This window comes from Ptiloglossa arizonensis, chromosome 3 (assembly GCF_051014685.1).
Source record: "Ptiloglossa arizonensis isolate GNS036 chromosome 3, iyPtiAriz1_principal, whole genome shotgun sequence".
Taxonomy (NCBI): Eukaryota; Metazoa; Arthropoda; class Insecta; order Hymenoptera; family Colletidae; genus Ptiloglossa; species Ptiloglossa arizonensis.
In genome coordinates, this window is record NC_135050.1 from 13305307 (window position 1) to 13327812 (window position 22506).

At 38.4% G+C, this 22506-nt stretch overlaps 1 protein-coding gene across 1 annotated transcript; it reads left to right on the top strand.

The window, feature by feature from the left end:
• The first annotated feature begins 4054 nt into the window (after positions 1 to 4054).
• Positions 4055 to 21739, top strand: LOC143143960 (uncharacterized). Its single transcript, XM_076305832.1, has 3 exons — positions 4055 to 6823; positions 7363 to 7763; positions 19095 to 21739. The coding sequence occupies exons 1-2, from the start codon at positions 6195 to 6197 to the stop codon at positions 7754 to 7756; spliced, it is 1023 nt and encodes a 340-aa protein (XP_076161947.1). The 5' UTR covers positions 4055 to 6194; the 3' UTR covers positions 7757 to 7763; positions 19095 to 21739.
• The last annotated feature ends 767 nt before the right edge of the window (positions 21740 to 22506 follow it).

The following is a 22506-nucleotide window of genomic DNA, read 5'->3' on the forward strand; positions in this document are numbered from 1 at the left end:
TGGCATCGATCGCAATTTCAGAAGGAATACGGTTGAACGCATCGTTGCGCGTACATCGATGTAAAATGTTGAATTCGCGCATGACGTAACCATGCAACTGTGGTGGATATTGCAGTGCAGACTCGAGTATCACTATTTCTATTATTTACTAACGACGAACTAAACCCATTGAAGTACACCTCCAGGTATAGTTTTTACGGCGAATAACGTTTTAAGTTTCTTCGTACCGTATTTTTTATAACGAATAATTTGTTTTCTTCTGATTTTTTTCCCATTTTGTCGTAACAAAGAACATTTATTGATGCTATTCCGGCATCGAGAGATACAAATGATTCGAAATAATGTTTCTTATATAACTTTCGATTAATATGTGTTCCCTTGTTTTAAGTTACGGGGACGTGGGTTGTATCGCATAGGTTAATATTTATATACAAGTATTGATAATATTAGATCGTTTTTCGTATTTGATAAAATGTTTTAATAATTATCGTGGCTCGTTAGGAATATTATTTTCCTTACGTAGACATACTTATATATTTGGAACGAATTACCTATATTTATTCATAATGTTCATAATTTGCATTGCAAATGCAATAGATTGTTACTTCTAATTAAATAAACTTGGTTCACGATACAACTGCTTCAATTTGATATATTCTTCCGTAGGAAGGATTTATTTTCAAGCACACAAACTCACACGGATAAATGGTAGTCGCAAATTATTATTATAATGAGAACCGTAAGGGATTGCGTGTTGTCCGTATATTTCACACTATAAATTGAATCGTGCCCCCCATTATACAAGGTTGGGTTGCGCTTTCAGGCTTAGGTATACAGAATATAAACTAGATCTAGGCCAAATCCCTCTGAACCTTTCGTTCAATGCGCTACAACCACGACGGCAACCCTTGGACGAATTGTGAGAAAATTTATGTACCGTTGCTTTTTTTTCAAATTACAATTTACGAGCCGAAACTACCGTTGCGCCGTAATTTAATGCAAGAATTAAATTCGTATAATTGCCTTGGCCCTAATCGTGACCAGCAAGAGAATCGGTAGTTCTAAATCGAGGAATATTAAATATTATTTTATATGCAACAAATGCCGATTAAAAACGTCGGGTAGTGATGTATTTACGACTATCGACTTTTTATTCGAGATGCAATTTAATTAACTGGACAGTTATTCGAATAAATTCTTACCCAAATAATCATTGAAATAATTGTGATCAAAATTGAACTTCTATTTTTATTACAATATTTCATTCCGTAAACTTTTTCTTTCTTCAGACTCTTTAATAATCGGTCAACGATTGCAAAAGACAAACATTTACCAAAGTTCCTTAGATATAGTTAAACTTTCTTCGTTCAGCCACAGTGAAAATTCTATTTTAAACCTGGAACATTACCGACCTTCGCGCGTGCACCGCCCCGAAACACGAAACTTCCGCGGCGAACCGAATGTCGTTCTTCCTGTTCCGCGCTGGGAAACTCCAAGTGGAAAAAAATAATTTAACGAATTTGCAATGTTTGAAATTCCATCACGAATCGCATTGTCTCCTTGAATCGATTAAGAAACAAGTTTAAGAGTACTTTCAAAAGGAAATTGACATCGTAATTTACGAACGCAAATAAGACATCCTTCGATCTTATCCGACCTATAATCGTCGTGAAATCGTCGACGATCGACAGATGCGCCGAAAAATTATTTTCGTCTCGTTATACGTAACCAACGTCGGTGTACAAAAGGATCGAGAAAATCGGATCAACGAAATAATCCTTTCTCTTCGACAAAATCTTTTTAGCGGGAAGTTCAGGGGGAAACTTCAACTGTGAATTCGGGTAACTGCAGTCAACCGTTTCTGTCCGGAAACTCAGATCACAAAATACGTTTCTTCGGCTTAAGCGCTCTGCATAGGATCTGCATAATCCGCGATTGACAGAAATACCAGATTACGTTGCAACTAAGTATTTTTAAATGCGATCGATCCGAGTATTTCTACGAGTGTTGATTTTTATTACGTAAAGATAGTATACTTTTCGTTTCGATCTCTTCTGTTATAACTAAATATTTAAGGTAATCAATTTTTTACAATCTATTGACATTGTTCGTATTTATTACTTATTATTTAATTACGTTACGTTTATTAACTTGCGGAATGTATTTTACCGAAGAAATTCTCAATTGGTGAGTAAAGTTGTAAAGTTGAAATATTAGAATAACATAAGAAGAATCTTATTCTTGTGTATATTCTACATTTTATTTATTTATACGTACATGTGCAAGTAATGCTACGTCAGAGACAACAAATGATAATTGAAGGAACATACGAAAGAGATGAAAGTAAAAAGTTAATAGTGATAAAACTCTTGCGTCCTAGTTTCATCGTCTTATCTATTACAAGTGCGGCATTGGAATTTATAAAACGTAAGGTCAGCTTTATCTCTAAAATACATTGCAAACCGCCACTTGCAGTTTCGCTTATTTACTTAAAGTTCGAAAATAAGGAAAAGTATTCGAAATTTCTACTTTTAAAATTCTATACGGTACTTTGCAAACCCGTCCGTACAATTATTTTATATTCGTATTTCGTTATGTACAATTTCCTTATAGAACGAAAAATAAAATAAAATTAACGACAGAAATGATAGATTTTACATTTTTCTGGCAACAAGTATTTATATTCTTGTCCTACATGTTTACAATATAATTCATCCATCGACAAACTATAAATGTATATTTAATGAACCGAATTGTTATCCATTTCGTAATAAGTACGAACTAATTTGCACGCTAGCGTTTATTTATTCAGTATGTATAATTATTTCTGAGAAGTGAACATTATTTTTAAATGTTTTGTACTTCGTTTCATAATTACAGTCCTATCTTTGCATAGAAAATCGGTCCGAAAGAATGATATATCGAAAAGATAAATTAATGTTCATTTCACTTACTTTTGTCGCACTAAAATAAAAATAAATGCTCCGAAATTGAAAAAATTACCGCGGGAAAATATTCGAAATTGTAGAATTTCTGATACGTGTGAAGTAACATTGTCGATTTATTCAATTTCACTACATTACTTCACAATTACCTAAAAAAAAAAAAAAAAGAAAAAGAACAAGAATCGCAACGATAATCAAAATCGATCTTCTTACCTCGGACCTAGACATACACCTCGATTCTACTTCATTCTCGATCTACTAATCGACATTGATTTTTCTTTGCAATCACGTAGGATTCAACCGATCGACTCGTAACCATAGTTACGCAAACTGTTCATGCGCAACGGGGAAATGCCCAACTTTGGGCGAATGTCAACGATTTAGACGGCATTGTGGTCGCGATTCTCATCCATCAGGCCACCCTCGCGAATTTCCGTAACTTTTCCATTACAATTTTGTGTCCACGGATTCACTTTCGCAAAGCTCTTGAAATAACAGGGCCCGGTAGCCGTAGTCAAGGATCAGCGAGCACGAATGTATAACGCGCTCGCGCGCGCGTCTCGTTGCTCGCCAAATAGATTCTCTCTGTAGGTTCTCGTACTTGAACGCGCGTACGCGCAGTCGCAGGGCGCACGCACACGTAAGCGGGGGACACGCAACTGGCACACGCGCTCCCCCCGGCATATGGCGTGCACGGTCCCCCTTTTCAGTTCCGGGGGAGAAGAAACGAGGGGGCTGCGGCGCGTGCTCAAAATCCCCACCACTTCTTCCTCTTCGCACAACACGCGTCGCCCTCGGAGTTTCTCTCTCTCTCTCTCTCTCTCTCTCTCTCTCTCTCTCTCTCTCTCTCTCTCTCTCTCTCTCTCTCTCTCTCTCTCTCTCTCTCTCTCTCTCTCTCACTCTCTCTCTTTCTCTTTCTCTCTGTGTGCGTATCGCTCACTCGCTCCCGCGTTGTTCTTTCTCTCCCTCGTAGATCCTAATTCCCCGCCTCCCCTCCCGGCCTCGCCCCGCGAACCAGCCCTCGTCTCACTCTGTAGTGCGGCAAAATGCTGAAACCTAACCCATCTATCGGATGTCCGCGCTCATTCTCAACGTGGACGCCATGCGGTGCGTAGCACGGAGGTCTGATCAGAAACGGGAGCTGCTGCTACTCGCCGGAAAGAGCTGTGCTAAAAAGTGACCGATGACGGATACCGAGCGTCGATCGGCTACGGTATCGAGGAAACCCCGATAGCTCGAAGGAATTTTCAGAGCCGAAGTTCGAGTGATCGACGAGCGAGATTAATCAACCATCACAGTGAATTCGAACGTGATCCTCGGACAAAGTGTACTATTTTGGATACGAACCGAACGTCGAGCCAGTCAGTTCGCGCGTATACGGTATAATACAGTGTACGAACGTTTGTAAAATCCGTTTGCAAACCGCGAGCGAAATCGTCGTGTTTGGTTTCTTTGTTTGTTTAGACCGGCATTTACTACGGCGCGTGCTAAAATCCCCACTGCCTCGCCTTGTTTCTACCCCCTTTACCCTCGTATCTTCCTTCATCCGTCCGTGTCACTTTGAGATGTAACGAAAGCTAGGCCGAAACGTTCAAGTTTCGCGCTCGTTCGAAAATTCAACATCATGCACGGTGCGACAGAGAGGCTTCGCTCGAGACGATACTATTCCGATCGGTAACAAATGCAGGGCATCGAGAGCTCTTTCGAATGGAGATACGCCGGTGATACCAATGTGAAACAACATCGCTGTGAGACTCGCCTTGGACTACGATCACGACCGTATTTTAACCGAGTTGGAGTAACGCGAAGAGAATTGTATGGTGCTCGATAGGAATTGATGTTTAACTCCGTAACTGAATCGTGCCTTGTATATTCAGTAACAAGTGACCTTAGACGTACGAACGAAACAATCGAAAACTGGTGCCTTAATAACTGAAATATATAAATCGATTTATAGTTAGTACTAAAACGTGAACGACGGTTGTTTGTATTGTTGTAGATCGTTAAAGATTCGTTTGGATTCTCTACTTGAAATTGTTGAAGTGCTTTCCATGGAAGTCTAACCGTTTAACTGGTGCTACAGTTCATTAAACTATATTGTGATAATACAGTCCTGAGATCTCGGTTCCGATTCAGACGCCACGAGGCAGGATTTAGAATTTGGAACATCGTCAGGGTTTAGCGAGAGATGCATATACGAATGTTGACGATAAGTACGATTAGCTGCGTTTTAGGAGAAAAAGGAGACGATGGTAATTCGGAAAAATTCTGAAGAATAATTTTCAAGGAGTCGACGACCGTCGTGGAGAAGAATAGACGGTGACCTCACTGCTTTACTTAAGTCGTTGTGACCGGCAGCGAGACAATTGGATCTTGGTTCAGGTCATCAGCTTCGTCATTTGGTAGAGAAAGAAGCCGTGGACCATTGAAAGCATCGGCAAAGATCTGTCGTGTATCCGAAGATCGTATCAACTGGCACACTTATCGAATAGCACGTTTCGCGAGCATAGAGTATTCGATCGTTGAATGCATGTTGTCACAGCCGTTGAATTACACAAATTCTGAAAGAGTTTAATACACTTTTATTCGTAAAAGAGCAATCTACAACTGCGTACTTGTACGCGTCGAGAGGACACTGCGCATACGCTTGAAAATTTTCCAATAAAATATCAGTGTTCGAGGTACAAGTAGAACAACCTTTGCAAACGAAACAACGACGAATCTACGTATTAACGTTTCGGTAAATAAATCTATAGACCGGCGTTACTCTAATTTGTATAAACGCGTAAATTCTAATGTGTGTTATTGACGATCGACTTCAATGATCTCCAGCATCACGATCTTCGCAAGATATTCTGACCCAGATATAAACGTCAAATCGAACAGTCGTCTAACCGTCTGTGTCGATAATCATCTTTGTCTTCGAGGGGAGAGCGCGTTTTATTTATAAGTCCATCAATTAGACTCGTCCTCGAAAGGCATTAGAGTCGATAAGCTACTCATCGACTTCGCTATTCTCACGACATAAGTCTGTTCTACGGTCGTCGCGAATACGAACCGTTTATTTTCAAACGAGAATATTGCGTGTTAAATATTGGAGGAAAGAATCGCGCGATCCGTGCCCGAGCGAGACTTGATGAGAACGAGCTTCGACGGCAATCATTTCATTCCAACAATTCGGTTGCCATTCGTTCAGTGAATAACGCTTGCCAGCTCGATCGCTAACGGAACAGCAGAACCGTGATCACGATGACGACTATGGGTGTTACGGTGTTCTGCAATAGAGTACAAATAAACGGCAACGATCAGGAGCAGCTAATGCTGTTAAGAACGCTCCAAGATAACGAGAGCAACATAATTGGCAATCAGCCTCACCTGATGGTCCCTAAAAGCAACAATAACAGCAACATAAACTCAACGACCGTGTTGCCGCCTTACGACCCGTCCAGGTTGAAGAAACACGGGAAAAACGGGCAACCGCCACCGGTTGCTGTTGCGCGAAGAAACGCGCGCGAAAGAAATCGTGTCAAACAGGTGAACAACGGATTTGCAACTTTGAGGCAACACATTCCGAGTCACATTGCCGCGGGCTACGGAGATAGGGGGAAGAAGTTGTCGAAAGTAGAGACCTTGCGTATGGCCGTCGAGTATATTAGGGGACTTCAAAGGCTACTCGCCGAAGCTGATGGGGTTGAATACGATGCCAACGTTGGTGTTGCTCAGTGTGTGCCCTCACCCACCAGTAGTGTCGTTTCCTCGAGTCACAACGGATCCGGAGAAAGGCTAATTCTCGAAGACGATGTCCTTGCCGGCGAAGACGATGATGGCGAACAGTTAGAAGAGGACGAAGATAATGGCAAACAAAAAGCTACATCCAGGTAAATTTACTCGTTTCCTCGTAATAGGCGACATAGGGGTAGTCAACTTCGTTGGTCCACGAATCCACGATACCCATTCGAAGTAAAACTTGTCGTACGATGCTTATCGCAATTATTACGTGTATCGTTGCGCGTATTTGTACATTATATGTTACGTACCCGAAAAATTTTATATGCACGTAGATATATCGTATTTCAAATATTTTACGAACTTTGTAAAATCGGAAGAGAAACTTATTAGAAATTTCATTTCTCGTTCAATCGTGTTATACTCTGTCTTACTCGTCCCTGACATTCGTACAGGTTCGATTCGCTCGAGAACAGAAGCTAAGGTGGAACTTACTCTGTTTCGTTCTTAAGAACGTCATTGCTCGAAACGTCAACTCGAGCGATTGTTCCTGTAGCTACGTAATAATAGAAATGGGTACACGAGCGTAAGAACGATACGCGTGAAAATAATAATAGACTTAAGTGCGCGCAGTTGCGCGACAAAAACTAACGATTGCTGGAACCTAATTGTTGCTTTAACGATCTTTCAGATTGTCACCGCATCGAACCACGCTTCCTTCCCCGCGCGACTATTACGCATCTTCGGTGGGAGACGAGGAGAATCTCGAGCCGAGGACTCTATCAGGCGCGCAGAATTTCTCTCGACTCTCCCCTAATTCGGTAGCATCTCCACCCTCGGAGTATTATGGACAGAACGAGGAGAATCTCGAGCCCCAAATTCTATCGCCGTACAGTGGCGCCGGGGACAGTGAAGAGGGTGCAGCCACTGTTTACGCCGCGAGTCCGGAAACCTTTTCCGGGGCTCTCTATTATAAACAGGAGATCACCGAATCCGGTGAATTCATGGACGTCGTCAGCTGGTGGGAACAGGAGCAGGGTAGAATGGTTCATCAGCAACACGCCCAGCGCCTCACACACGTGTAATAAAAAGGTTAGTTCTTCAATCTTTATTCGGCTCCTTTGGCAGCGATACTCGGAACGTTAGAAAAATGAAATGTTACGAATCGAACGATCGTTCAAAGTGTTTGAAAATCCAAATTACTCGAACAATAAGCAATGCCGGTTTACGCGTTTATTGTAATCGATTTTTTCTTAATTGTTTCAGTCGATTCGAGCGTTTTATCGGGAACGTTCTGTAATGTTCTCGACTCTAGGATTGAGTCTTCCTCGGTACATTTTGTCAGATCTAAAAATGGAATTCATTGATATTATCTTAAAAGCTGTCGCAAAAAAAGGAAAACCCCTTTCGCAAGAGAATGCTCGAATCGACTACAACAAGCAATGAAATGAAGGATCGATCGTGAGAAATTGTAGGAGCGCAACCGTGTTCGATACTTTAAAATACTACTTTTCTTTTTCTTTTAAAAAGGATTCGTTTCTTCCTAAAGACGTTCCATCGTAAAGTTTAACACACGGAGTCTCGAATTGTTGGCTATGACACTGTTTGCAATACAGAGCGTCCAATTATAAACAAATACACGCAAAGTGTGTGCTTCTTAATGCATGCTAATTTTAAGCGCTATTCGTGTCTTGCAAATTAGTTCCAACTTCCGTTCGCGTATACATCCACAAAAGATTTACCACTCGCGGTGAATACATGTTAATCTCTCGCGCACTCAGAGTGCTTGCTCGCTGTGCCGCGGTATTTACCGGACAGAAATTAATCGATGAAGTATCCTCGTGGTCGAAATATGTAAGTTGCACGTGCGCTTTGATCGAACAACGAGTAACCCGGATGAACGACAATAATGGGCCACGGCATTATTGTTTCCTGTTCGGTAAAACTCGCATGGTCCTCGTAGAAGAGTTTCAGTGGAGTGCTGTAAGTGGCCTGAAACCGACGGGGACGTCGATCGGAGCCGCGCACGTGACAACTACTCCGAGGAAGCGTCGCCAAGTGGAAACTCGTGTTCGGCGTTTCCTCTCGAACACGTGCTCGAGCCGCGACGCTCCCGAAAATAAACTTTACGCGTTGTAACCACTTTGCGAAGTGCGTGCCGACGTGACACTTGGCTGCATCCCATTGCTCGGTACACTTACAAGCCGAGCAAACCGTGGTCCCGAGGTGGCGACCGAAACGTGTTAAGTGTAAAATTTCGAAGCTGCTACCAATACAAAATACACATCCTTGACAAACACGGTATCTAGAGTCGAACAGTAGCTCGATGTTAATGTTTATTAAAGATCATCGTTTCTGAAATACATTGGCGTCGTTACAGAAAGAGCTCTTGCCAGCTTGTTTCAAAGTCTGGACAAATTGTAACGTGTTGCCACGTTTGAAATACTAATCTTCTTTTAGTCGAAACTTTATCGAAGTTCTGCTAATTTTATGTGTATTTATAAAGTAAAGGTATCGACAGTTGTAGCATTGGTATTAAATGGATACAGAGATCCCAGTCATTTGGACGTTTAAAATATCTATGCAAATGGTTATTAATGTATACCGTGATGACAATTCCTCGTCTATTGGAGCACTTTACAATTCCACTGTGGAACAATTTTTTGTTTTCAAAATTGAACTCATTCCGCTTTAGTACCATTAAGAATGTATTGTAGGGAATCAAACAAATAGATGTTTGTTGGGTACGTTTGGTTAGGTCGATGGATGTGCTAGTTTCTTAACCGAGCTGGCTTTAACTTCTTTTGCGTAATCATTACAACGTGTGGTGCTCTATTGTCGATACGAAAGAACACTTACGATTCAACTAAACATAACTGGTAGTCTAAAAGTTCTACTAACAAGGATAGATTCTTAGACGAAAGTCTGATTTCTCTAGGAGGCTCTGCACAGTGAAATACTCTAGTCAATGAGTACGTTGGTAGACATATGGTTGATAATTTGCGAGATATTGAATATAAAATTCCAAGTAAGAACATAACCCAAGACATGTGCCTACCATGTCACTTCTCTTTTGACTGCAGATTCGAGCCTCGTTGAAGCCTTTTTCCATGATACAAACTTTTATCTTTTTCATGCTTTTCTTTTACGATACAACCCTCCTATTTCCTAACCTAGAATATTAAAAGACCGAAATTCCATTACTTTATGTTTTTATATTATTTCATTTTTATTTACACAATGAACATTTTGATAGCATCAAGAATAATCAAAAATGATACTTTTTTAATTTTACGCACAATACTCTTTTGTAAAAGTTAAGTGGCTCACGCTTGTATATACTTTAGGTTTTATGAAACGCTTAATTATATAGGTTTAATAAAACGTTGTCGGAACATAAGTAAACCCACATAGTTTATCTCAAACGCTCAAACAGGGTAAACAGAAATTCGGCAGATAGATAAACGTACGATTGTTTGGGCGATTTTCGTTTTTCGTTTTTCGTTTCGTTCAGCTCGTTGTGGCGCGCCAAAAGGGAAGTTGGCACAGACTCGCGTTTATCTCGTGATAAGATTACCTTCCGAGTGTACTTACGCTGCCGCTGAAGAAGAAAGTGCTCTTCGATAGGGCATGCTCAGCGTTCGAGGTGAACACGTGCCAGGGAAATTTCAAGTTCACGCCAACCCACATCACTTCTTCGTGCGTTTCGAAACGCTGCCACCGCGGCTGCCACATCAAAAGCGCGCACCCACAAACGGAAGTGGTTCACCGTTTTGCCATATGTTCGGTATCCTCCTCGAAATATCTCTCGTCCAGACCTTTCCCAATCTTCTTGGCTTCCAATTGCCCGTTATTGATCCGTTTCCTTCCGTATGTATCACGCATATGTCGTGTCCCTCTCGACTAATTCGTGCTTCACTTTCGTAGATTTACGGAAAGACATTGTCTCGTTTACGACAAACCGTAACTTTAAATCAATATCGCATCTTAGTTCGTGGACATCTTCAAACTGTTGCGAATAAGTTATTTGGCTCCGTTCAAATCGTTACCATTACCAGTAGATAAACTTGGACTCCTTTGAAATAATGTTATTTGAAATATTACGCATTTTTATATGATCCGCTGTCATTTATTATCGTTAAAACATAATTTTCTTTGCTTACGGGTAAAAATAAAAAATGTCATTAGTCTTTGACGAACAATCCTCTTTCGACTTTTCTTCAATGATACGAATTCAAATAATTTCAAAGAAACAAAGATATTCTTCTCTTTCTTTTACATTTTACATTTGTTTACAAAGAGGTAGGACCAAATTTTATGAAATTTTGAGTTTACATTTTTATGCAGTTACCGTTGAAATCTATAAAATTAACTACACACACGTTTCCATCGCAAAGTTCTTTTTACGTGAAAGTTTCTTTTATTAGCGCGACAATTGAAAATGTATTAATTATAATTTGCAACAAGAAGTACTGTATAACTTGCGTGTTATCGAACGATAAGCAATCTTAATTCAAACGCGTTCAAATTTGATACAATTGTGTAATAAGAAAGATATAAATTTATTGTCACAAAAATTGATGCGAATATTCCATTTTTGCCAATGCTCGGTCTCGTTGGCGCGAAGGAAGTAGACGTTGACGGAGTGCTGGTGCAGAAATCAAAAAGAAAGCTCGCCTGGTCGAGCAGACGTCGAGCCACAAATAGAAGTCATGGTTTCCTTAGAAACGAGCGCAACGCACGTGTCATGCAGTCAGTCAGATATAATATTTGATGCATGTGCGCGTATCGACATGCTACTTGGGTGACTTGGGGCGACCATAAGGCGACAGAAGCTTTCGTATTCTTAACATATGGACGGCGAGCAAGCAATCGTTAAGGAAAGAATGCGGGAAACAATTTTTGGACCGATATTCCTGAAAATTGAACAAAATCGAGCTTACTTCACATTCCCGATTTCTATATTAAAAGCTGTATTAACAAGTAATCCGTTACCGACACGATCGATCTTGCAGAATCAATTTACAGTTTTCTTATCGCACCAAATTGTTAAAAACGAACCCTTGCCGTAGTGCACAGAATCGCGTTCAAGTAAAATAGATATCAAGTTATTTCATAAGCCTTCCTGTCCTTTTGACGATTGCAACGACGATTGAGAAATCGTTCTATATTGTATCACACCATCGTAATAGCTCGTTAGAAACTGAGAATTAAATAAAGCGTAAACAGGACTGATAAAAAGTGAATTAGGTCACTGTTATTATTGACAAACGCAAACATAGAAATAATTACTCCAAATACCAGAGTAGGTCAACATAGAGTCGCGTCTATAATGCAAGGTTCGTTGGGTCAGTCTTACTGACTGATTCTACCAATAAAACCAGGACAAAACGTCAACTTACGAACCTGTTAGTTTTGTAATCTTTCTTTCATTTATATTTCAAACTCGAAACGCATCAATTTTAATGAACGCTTTCGAACGAGCCTCTTTTTCGTAATCGATCCATTTATTCTATAAGACTAATAGTCCATCAATAATCTTCAATTCTATTTCATTGTAACTGAAACACTATAATAACTCAATTTTGTAAGTAGAATTGTATATTGGAAATAAAAAAGCAATCTTCCAAGAGAACATTTCACATATGTGCCTATATTGACAGTTGGAGTAGCCATCGGGTAACAGAAGTTCGAAAAGCTACACCATTCGGATACCGTTGTAAAAACTCCACCTGACACACAGTCTGGAATTGGAAACTGAACGTATAACTGTCTTTTAAATATATTGTCGTCTTTAATGTAGGCGCGTGATATGGTACATAAATTACAGGTTAGCTAGCCAAGTGAATAGAGAATTTGTAAAATTCGATTTTAAGATTACCTACACAGACATAAATAAAACGGATAGCTCTGATACAAGGAATGGTTTCTCTCATAAAATCAAGGAGTAACAGCGACGAATTATGTGAAGAATTATGCAAATTTTCATTAAAAAGAAAAAGGGGCATCTGACAGTTCGCGATATTTTCTTGTCCGTGTATCACGATTAATTGCAACATTTGTACGCATAAATTACAAGTGAAATGTTTTTCCCTTTCGGTGTTCGGCACAAAGTTTCGCGGAATCACCATTACACATTTAACTTTCACAATTTTTCGCAATTTAATTTCCATGTTCACTGGTGCCACGAATCTTTCTTTCATTGAGTTTGAAAGAAACGAATAACATGTTTACATTCCTCCGGTTCTTGTAAAGTTCCCCCGCCCCTTCTTTTGGTTCTTTATCTCGTTCAATTACCCTGGCCTTAAAACGAATTCTCTGCGTCAATCATACAAATTAAAATGATGTTCCGCTCCTGGCAGTAACGAGCCCACCTTACGTTTCTTTTTTTTTCTTTTTTTTTTCTTTTTTACTTTTCCTTTTCCTTTTCCTTTTCCTTCTTTCTCTCGTTCTTACGGCTTCTTGCACGGTGGCCGTTTCGCGAGAAATTTCGAGAATATCGGGAGAGATGTAGTTACTCGACGAAGGTACCAATAAAATGTGTAACCTAGGGAGCAAGGAGTCTCACACGAGGGCTACGGAGAACGAGCGAGCGAGCAAGCAATTCTCGACAATTATAAAGTGAGGTCATCTACGAAATTTACGAGATGCGTCGCCGCGGCAAATTAATTTAATAAATTCCTTCCTTGGCTCCCGGTCACGTTGATATCGTCCCGTTTGCCCGCGCGACCATCGTGCCTCTTTCGGGGCTTCAATCTCTCCCCCCTCCCCATCCCTCTCTTATTGTAACACGCGTAACGAGCACGGCGAAACTTTAACCCCGCTTTAATCGCGATTATTTCTCTCGAGCTGCCGCACGAACAACCGGAAGCCGCCCGATGAAATTTCTTCTTTAAGTAATGATTACGTGTCTTCATACTTTGACCGAAATTTCTTACGCGCGCGGTAAAATTACTCCGATGGCTTTTCAACCCTGCCGTTAATCGCTCGTATATGTCATCGCGACGCGCGACATACAGTCAAGGACAAAACGACACGTATTCTTTCATATTTTGCAATGTCAGCCGATAAAATTTTACATATTAATACATCGACCGTGTTGTACATACCCGTGAAGGTTCTCACACGCGGCCAGTATTATTGCGCAATTTCGACTATTGGCAATAATATTAACCGTCTACGAGCGATATTGTGAATCGATGCGACATATCGGAACAAGGGAAATGTGACATAATCGGGACCCTGTTGATACACCGAGACGCGCGTAGGCAGCGCTGTATATTAAGAATATATATTATGTATATATATATACACGTGTATCGTGTGAGATGAGGTAATTGGAAATGTTATTTCAATAATATTGCACCGTTTGTGTGAACCACCGTTTCTTAATACTCTAGACACAATATCGACCGTACGCGGATGCTTTAAACGTAAATATACCGAAGATCCTTCGCGATACACAGGGTGTCCAACGAATGGTTGCGCAGCCACGAGAAGATGATCAAAAAAATTAATTGAGAATCATGGAATGAATATTTCTCATTCCCTGCACGGTTTTCAAGAAAATGAGTTCAAAAGGCTTTACTGTCGTTTAGTTTACCATCGGTCGATTTTTGCACACGGAGGCGCATCGAAACAATTATTTCACGCGAAGAGAACGCAACGGCGTCTCAATGGAGGTTGCCATTCACATGCTAATGTATTAATTTATGTATTTTAAAATTTTCTAAACGTTACCAAGACACATCGCAAAGAATAAACGGAGATACTTAAAAAGAGAAGAAGTTGAAGAAATAGACTTAAGTCAGACTCCATTTGGATTATTTTTAATTGCGTCTAAAATGGAACATTACGAATAAGGTGATATTCGAACTCATTTCCGGTAGGACAACCTCGATAATCCTTTAATAAAAATTGCAATGAAAAGTATATAAAATTTTATATCGCATTAGTAATTATCGCATCAATAACCGCGCGGTATCGCTTTGAAGTTATGGTCACTCCCTCGCTGTTGCTGTATCTCGCTCGTTTTTAGCGGTATTGCATCCCATTCACTGTTCACTTTGAGCAACCTTTTTGAATTCGATCAGTTTCGAGTACAAATCCTGATCGCCTCGACCTCGAATCGATGTCAGCAAGCGGGTCCAAATTCTTGCCTTGAAACCGAGGATTACCGTACTTTCATTGCAATGGTGGTATACAAGTGCCAGGATTACGCGTGTTGGGTCTGAAAAACGTACGACAATGTAAACAATACGAAGGAGTTCTTGGAAACACCGACTGCACGTACATTACCATAGTACTCGAACCATGCAAAATTTTCAATGTAAACATTGTTTTAACACGGTGAAACGTAAACATTTACACGAGCATCCGATGTCTTTCACTGATCCACGCTGTGAATATTATCGAGCAAGTGAAATTATTAGAAATAATATGTTCAAAGAAAACGGAAATAAAGAGATAGAGAATTAATTAACGAATTAATGGTATATACGAATTATGAAATAAATCATAATTGTTACTCGATGAAGCTCGTTCTGGTCGACGTTGAAACATGTTGTTTGTATTGTAAAAGAACGACTCTTGTACGACACACCTTCTGAAACACTAATTTTGATTTGTCGTGAATATTTAATCAAAATTAAGACGTTAAGAGTCCGTGACATCTTTTTGCGCCGGTTTGTACAGCATGAATGATAGAAAATTCCTCTGCTCGAACGTAAAAGATGTTATTGCAAGAAAGTGTAACGAAATCGTGACAGAGTGTTAATCTTTGCCTTCACGGGAATGGGAGAAATATAGCCGATTAAGTTTCAAAGTCGGTTAATAATTGCGCTAATTTATTTGACGACTCTCGAGATGCGTTATCGCGTGTAAGACCGTTATAAAAATTTGATAATTTAACTAGCCTTTGACCGTGACAAGTGAACATGTTAGATAAGGAATTTTTGTTTCTAAACGATTGTTTGCTATCGTTCCTGGCAAATATGTAACGTCTAATCTCGTTGGCAGATTCAATTGTGAACAGCCAAACAAATTAGTCTCGCATTCAGCTTTGTAAAATGAAGTTTCTGAAATTGAAGCGATGAAATGTTTCATTTCTTTTGCTCGAGTTATTGTTGGTTATGCGAGCAAACGTGTATTCGTAACAATTAAACGTCTCTCGTTTCTTAAGAATTTAAATACGCATTAAAATGATGAATAATATGACAGTAAAGTGAAACATCGTCAGTTTGAATGTATTCTAATAATCTTGATCTCGCTCGGTTAATTAATATAGGCATTTAACGTGTTATTAAATAAATCAAATTAATGTGTAACTTAGGTAATCGTTGGTAGAGTTTGGACTAGAAATGAAGAACAATCGAATCGTGTAAATCCAGTCGTGATTTACATAATTTGATTTACAAATAACAGATGTTTGTAATATTGTTTCTAATACTTTGGTTTTTCTACTTTACGTTCACGCGATAAAAGTTCCCCGTATTTCCTCTGTGTAAGGAATTAAATTGCGTCGTAAAATGAAGTGGCGACAGAGTTTACGTCGACTGTTGTTCTTCTCCTTCGACTTGCTTCGCGAGGAACAAAAGAATTTAAAGGACTGCCATGCTGGTAACCCGCATGTTGACTATCTTATCAATAAACATTACCAGCATGGTAATGCGACTGCGTTCGCATCGGCGACGGTTTGGAGCTGATTATACTGTCTGAAGATTAAACCTTTTCCGTAAAAAAAAACGTAAGCTTTTCGCGAATCATTATTGTCTGCTCGAGCTGGAAATTTTGTTCACAATCGCGTAAGGTGATGTCGTCGAAATATTAAATGTAATTATTATATTTCATCGAGCGAATAACATTGAATCGCAAAGAATGTGCGAGTTGTACCGAAGTTTTCAAAGCATCGATATTAAAACCACACTGACAACATTTCGAAGAAAATGAATATTGTGTATATTATTCAATTTTATTGTAAAAAGCTTTTCGTTTCTTTTTTTTTTTTTTCTTTAATGAAAAGATATTTTTTCGTGCAGTTTTACAAATAATTTTGTCAGTCTCGAAAAAAATCAGTCACCAAGGAAAAAAATTCCAGACGCTTCCATGTCAAAGGACTTCGCTTCCGCGGTCCTTGAGCCCTCCAAAGTATTCCCCTTGAAAACGATTTCCAGTCACGTCCTATTGCTGATAAACGAACGTCCTTACAGAGTGCCTCTCTCACTATTTTTTTTTATCTGGTAACGATACACTTCAAGGTCCACTACTTAATGCGTGACAAAATTCGCCCCGTCACGAATCCTGTGAATTTTCTTTTTAGTTGGTCTCTTTTCTCGCGTGATTGTTAATTACACTATGTTGATTTATACGCGTTGTTACGTGACCGAAATAAAATTGCAATACATAAATTATATGGCAATATATTCTTTGGTCGGTTCCTGCAGTACTTGAAATATTATATATATATATTTCTTCGCAACGTTTATATTTGGTCTCTGTTCCCGGAAAGAGATACACATAGTCGAAAAGTTTTAAATAAATATAACATTACAATTATTTCAATTATTTCCCTGGTTGAACAAAGAAAGGAAAGTAATAATTTGAACACAACGTATTGCAACATATTCGTTGTCACTGCAAAAACGTTGAAGTCTATAAATCACTTCGCATTTTATTTAAGTAACTCTAAAATTAACAGAATTACTGAGAGGGTATTTACGTTGATCGTTATTATGTTCAAAGTAACGAATCAGATGGTATACAGATAATTAACGATAGAATCGTCGTTATTTCATAATTCTTTCTTTAGAAAGGAAATTTATTAAAATATCCAAATCACGACAACGTACAAGCACGAATTATTCGTTTCATTGGCAGTGTCACATTCGGCAAAAATTGATCTCGGTCGGGATGAAGGTTTCTTTTGCTCGGTAGTTTTGTCATCGACCGATGGGAATTTCCGTGAATTTTTCCCGGATACACGTATTTTTCCCACGATCTTCGGGATTGTAGCAGGGTGTCCACAAGATTCGCTCGTCCGTTTCCATGCTTAATTCTTGCTGATCCAGGTAAATAAGAATCTTCACGATCGACAATGGCCAGGTGGGCCAATGTCCTAACGTCGTACAGGATCTCTCTCCCTTCCCCCGGATATATCTTGAAATCATCTCGATAGTCAACGGAAACTGTTTACGGAAATAAATCACAGAGGGAGAATTTTAGGGGTTCCACTGACGTAACGGTTTTTCCCCAAAAAGAAATCTGTTAAGTTACATAAATATAACTGTACCTACGTTTTGTTATTTCATTCGACACTGACACATGGCTGAACGAAAAAGCATAAATTAAATTGCGAAACTAAACGATAAAGCGTATTTAAAATCACAAATTGTACGACGAAGTATTTCTACTATTTACATTGGAGAAAAATTGAATTACAAACGGAGCGTTATTAATTATTAATTACGAGACAAATTAATTTCAAATTTGGATTTAACAAACGATACAATCAAGGAAAATATATGGTGATTAAAACCGATACTTTCGATCCGAAAGTAACCTTCTGTTATCTACAGTGTACAAACAATTATAACCTTCTCTTCCTTTAATTGCAAAATAGTTCTCTTTAGGTTAAAAAGTTCTAATAAACACGAAGTAATAACTTCTATAGAATTTGCAAATCTACACTACTTTGAATAAATTTGAGTGAAATCTAGCCAATGTCAAACATATTTACAGTAATTTTTGTTTATGCTCATTCGAATCAGGTCAATACGTTTGCACAAGTCCGGAGAAGGTGCCGATCTTTTCCCAGGCATCGACCATTTTTTATTTCAAGCTGGGTTCGAGGTTCTCACGTACCTTGGCCTCGAAGAAACTTGTCACTGCTATCGCGAATGCAAAGGCGAGTCTTAACTTCCGATTGATAAAGTGGAATTGGATGCGTAAGCAGATTAGCGTTAAATTCAGCGCATTTGTGGTAGTACAAACAAGTTTTTTTGAGGCCAGTATACCGATAGACGAGGAAAAATAACGAGATAGACCGAGAGCGAACGAGATAGAGTTACAGCGAGCGAGTCTTGGCCTCCCTGCGTTCAGCAATTGACAGTGATAAGGCACACGCGCGAGATGAGTCATTCGCTAATGAAAATTTTTATTTTCTTATATTTTCCAATCTTTTGAATCGTATCGATCGATTCATTTCTCGTATCTGTTGTTTCTTTGCTCCGACTTTCGTTCAATTATTTTCGTACGATTACAATACCTACGTTCATTTTCTATTTATAGAAAGTTGAGCACAGTAATTCTTGTCCAAACTGAAGATGACTCGAAACTAACGACTCGTAACGTCTTTTTCTGCGTATTATGTCTAATAACGAGCAATTCCTTGGTTACTTAATTTATTTTATTTTTGTTGTGTTACAGGGTCGTATAGAAGCTCGGATACGAAAGCCGGTGGAGTGATCTCACGAAAGTAAAACGAAGAGTTGCTTCGGAATGAAATTTCAGTCGACCTCGAGCGGTAGCAAGGATATTGTTCGTTAAAGCAGGATATCGACAAACTGTACTTATCGCCCAAAGTACTTCCTCATAGACAGCACTGCCTATGACGTCTTTCCGCCACGGTTTCGTCTATTCGGTGACGCATCGAAGGAATCATTGACACGTCTCGTTGATAAAACATTCCTTGCTCGGAATGTTTTGCCACGATCGATTCGATTTACGAAGGAAATGATTTCGTTTCTGGATTACATGTAATCAATTGTAGCGACTTCCTGAGATCTGAATACGCGATATACGATACTGACTCGCGAGGAAAGAACACGACAGAATTATTTATCCAATGATCGGCCCAGTGTTTTTTCTTTAACGACAAACGTATCCCCAAAAACGTAACTAAGGACCATGATCGGTTCAGCGATCGAAGTAGTTACGTGTAACATTTTCACAAATTTACAATTGTTTCCTCTTTCTCGCGATTCAATATCAACGAGCAATCAACGTTTGTTAAGATTTACCTAATAAATATGACGCGTATTTTAATACAGTAATTCCTTGAAAGATGGTCTATCAAGCTCGACAAACTTTAACACTAGTATAACATTACCCCCTCTCTTCAAAATTTTAGTAACCGCACGCAACAAGAAAATTTACATATTTATATTTCCATATATCTTCGTGAAAACATGATCGGTAGAAAATCGCGCGATAAAAATCAATTCAAACACAACCTCGTTATTATTATTAGTGATACGTGTTATTCACAGACTCGGAAGTGAAACGAATCACGTATAATTAAAAATAGTCCCAGTAAAATCGTGTTTGAACTCATTTTTATCGAGAAATACTCGTCGTTCTACTGGTTATACTTTCGTGGAGATTTAATAAAATGACATATAAATTTTAATTTCCCTTAACACGTTCCGTGCGTCTGTTTTGGAGCAGTAAAGTGTTCGCAGAAGTTTTTTATTCGATTGTGTGCTAAATAGCATCGATTGATACCGTGACACCGACTGGTTATATGTTGTAAGACTGGAAACTCGTAGCTCGTGTTTCAGAATGTGACAGATTTACGATCGAGTCAATAGTTCTTGGAAGCTTCGATTTCTCCTCGATACATGTATCGACTTCGCACGGAACGTGTTAATAAACACATGGACTCATCCCGCGTGCAATAAGGATCACGGGTTCGAAAAAGTCAACTGCTGGAATACAAACGGCGCCAAACCATGAAAGAAGTTATTCGCCAATTCCAAGCTGCAAACATTTTTTAGGTTACCACACGAAGGTTAAACCGAACGATAAAGTTCCAATTACTTTTAACAATGTTTTAAGGTATCTACGAATAGAAAATTTTATAGATATCTTAAAATAACGAAGACGATCGATCTTAATAAACACTGTTGCTCGTGTTATTTATATCGCGGAACGGATCGTTCGAAGTCTAATTAAACTAATGTAATTTTAAAGAGACATGGAAAATCCAACGGAAGGATGTTTTACCAAAATTAGGACGTAGTTTATAAGCAGAATGTATGGTAATTCGCGACAATCGTATTTCTCGTTAAATGTTGACTTTTAATGTAACGCTATTTGTAAGTGAGCAATAAATTAACGCGAATGAGTGATACAATCTCACGTTCAGGATGTAGAATGTTTCATCTTCCGTGTATTAATGTTATACAAATTATCGGAAGGTGAAGGGCAATACGAAGATCGAAAGCTTTTCATCAGACAACGAAACAGAAGAACGTTTTGTCGATGCAAAACAAAATCAAAGGATGTATACGTACAAAAGTGCCTTAACTAAAATTAAGTCGAACCTTATAAAACGATAAAACTATTTTTTCTACTTCATATTTTTTAACGAATATTTATGAAACTCTTTGCTATTTATATCTACAATGTCGTCCATTAAGCAATTATGACCTTATGTAAGGCAATATACTTCGGAAAAATAGTTTCTCGTGCCAAGGAGAAAAGGGTTATTCTCACGATTGTATTATTTAATTACCTACAGCTAGGAGTCAGTTTACATTACGATCGGATTAAATGGCAAATTTACACAAGTTATTGTACAAATGTTTCGATCCCGTTTTGGTCAGTATTAGGAGTACGTAATGAGAAATGAATTACTTAAAAGCTGTTTTAAATTCTACTTCGATATTCTTCGTTAACTACGTTGTAATTATTACACTGGCGTATATATGTATATCTTATACAACTTCCTTCTTGTATAACTATATATATTTTACTGCCGTTTCATTACGACAGAAAGTACAGATTTGTTGTAGATTTTGTGTTAGTCTAAAGTACTTGACTATTTCCAATTTAATTTAATTAATCGAAAACTTAAGTTAACAACGATGCAATTACGCACTCCCGACTTAATTGTAAGACGCGAAGAAACGTTTACGCGATAGGATAACGATGACAATTGCATATATAAGTCGTAAATAACACGACGTTCATGCAGTACAACGAGTAAAACTCTGTAAATACAAGTGCCTTCATTAAGACTACATTAAGCATTTTTTACTTGTATCTTCTGTAATACTTTTTATGAAATATTTAAAATACATTTTATTATTTATACGATTGTATGGTGGTTTATTTATGATACGTTGAGAGTAAGAAAGATTCGTGTTTGTACACGTGGAGATTAGGATTATGCTAAATAATAAACTTTTAGACAAAAAGATAACGAGGATACGAATTTTTTATCTATATAGAAAGAGTAACGAAATGTGAAAAATAATATCTGCTCTCGGTAAGAGTTTTCACGTGATATCTTGCCAATAGAGTCAAAAAAATGGAACTGTATTCTTTCTTTCTTTCTTCCTGAAAGAAAATTTACTATATGGATTCAAAAAACTTTATACATTTTGATTCCAATAACAGTCGAGCTTGCTTTTTAAAAAAATAAAATGTACAATAAAAACAGTTAATACGCGCTTCATTGAAGTACATATTTTACACCGATTACATTTAAAACACTATACAATATTTATGCATTATATGGATATCCCCTTTTGTTAACTTTACGAAATATGAAATGATTGAGAAAAGAACATGCTTTTAAAATAACAATTAGAACAATTTACGCGATGGTTTAGTAAATTTATATACCTTCTATTAGGTGACGCGTGATGAAGTTAATCCATACATATTTATATTAAATTTTCTTGAGAAGAGTCAGAAGTATTTTAATATCACAAAATTATCCGAGTTTTTACTACATTCTCTTGTTGAACAATTAAATTCTTTTAAATGTTTAAATTTAAATTAATAGAATTTACTATTTTGCGCCAATACCCATTGTAACTACTTTTATAGA

What these genes read in the sequence shown, in the direction of transcription:
- LOC143143960 (XM_076305832.1), top strand. Translation starts at nt 6,195, where the DNA reads ATGACGACTATGGGTGTTACGGTGTTCTGCAATAGAGTACAAATAAAC. An exon ending in AAACAAAAAGCTACATCCAG is followed by an intron (nt 6,824 to 7,362) that starts GTAAATTTACTC and finishes ACGATCTTTCAG; the next exon opens with ATTGTCACCGCATCGAACCA.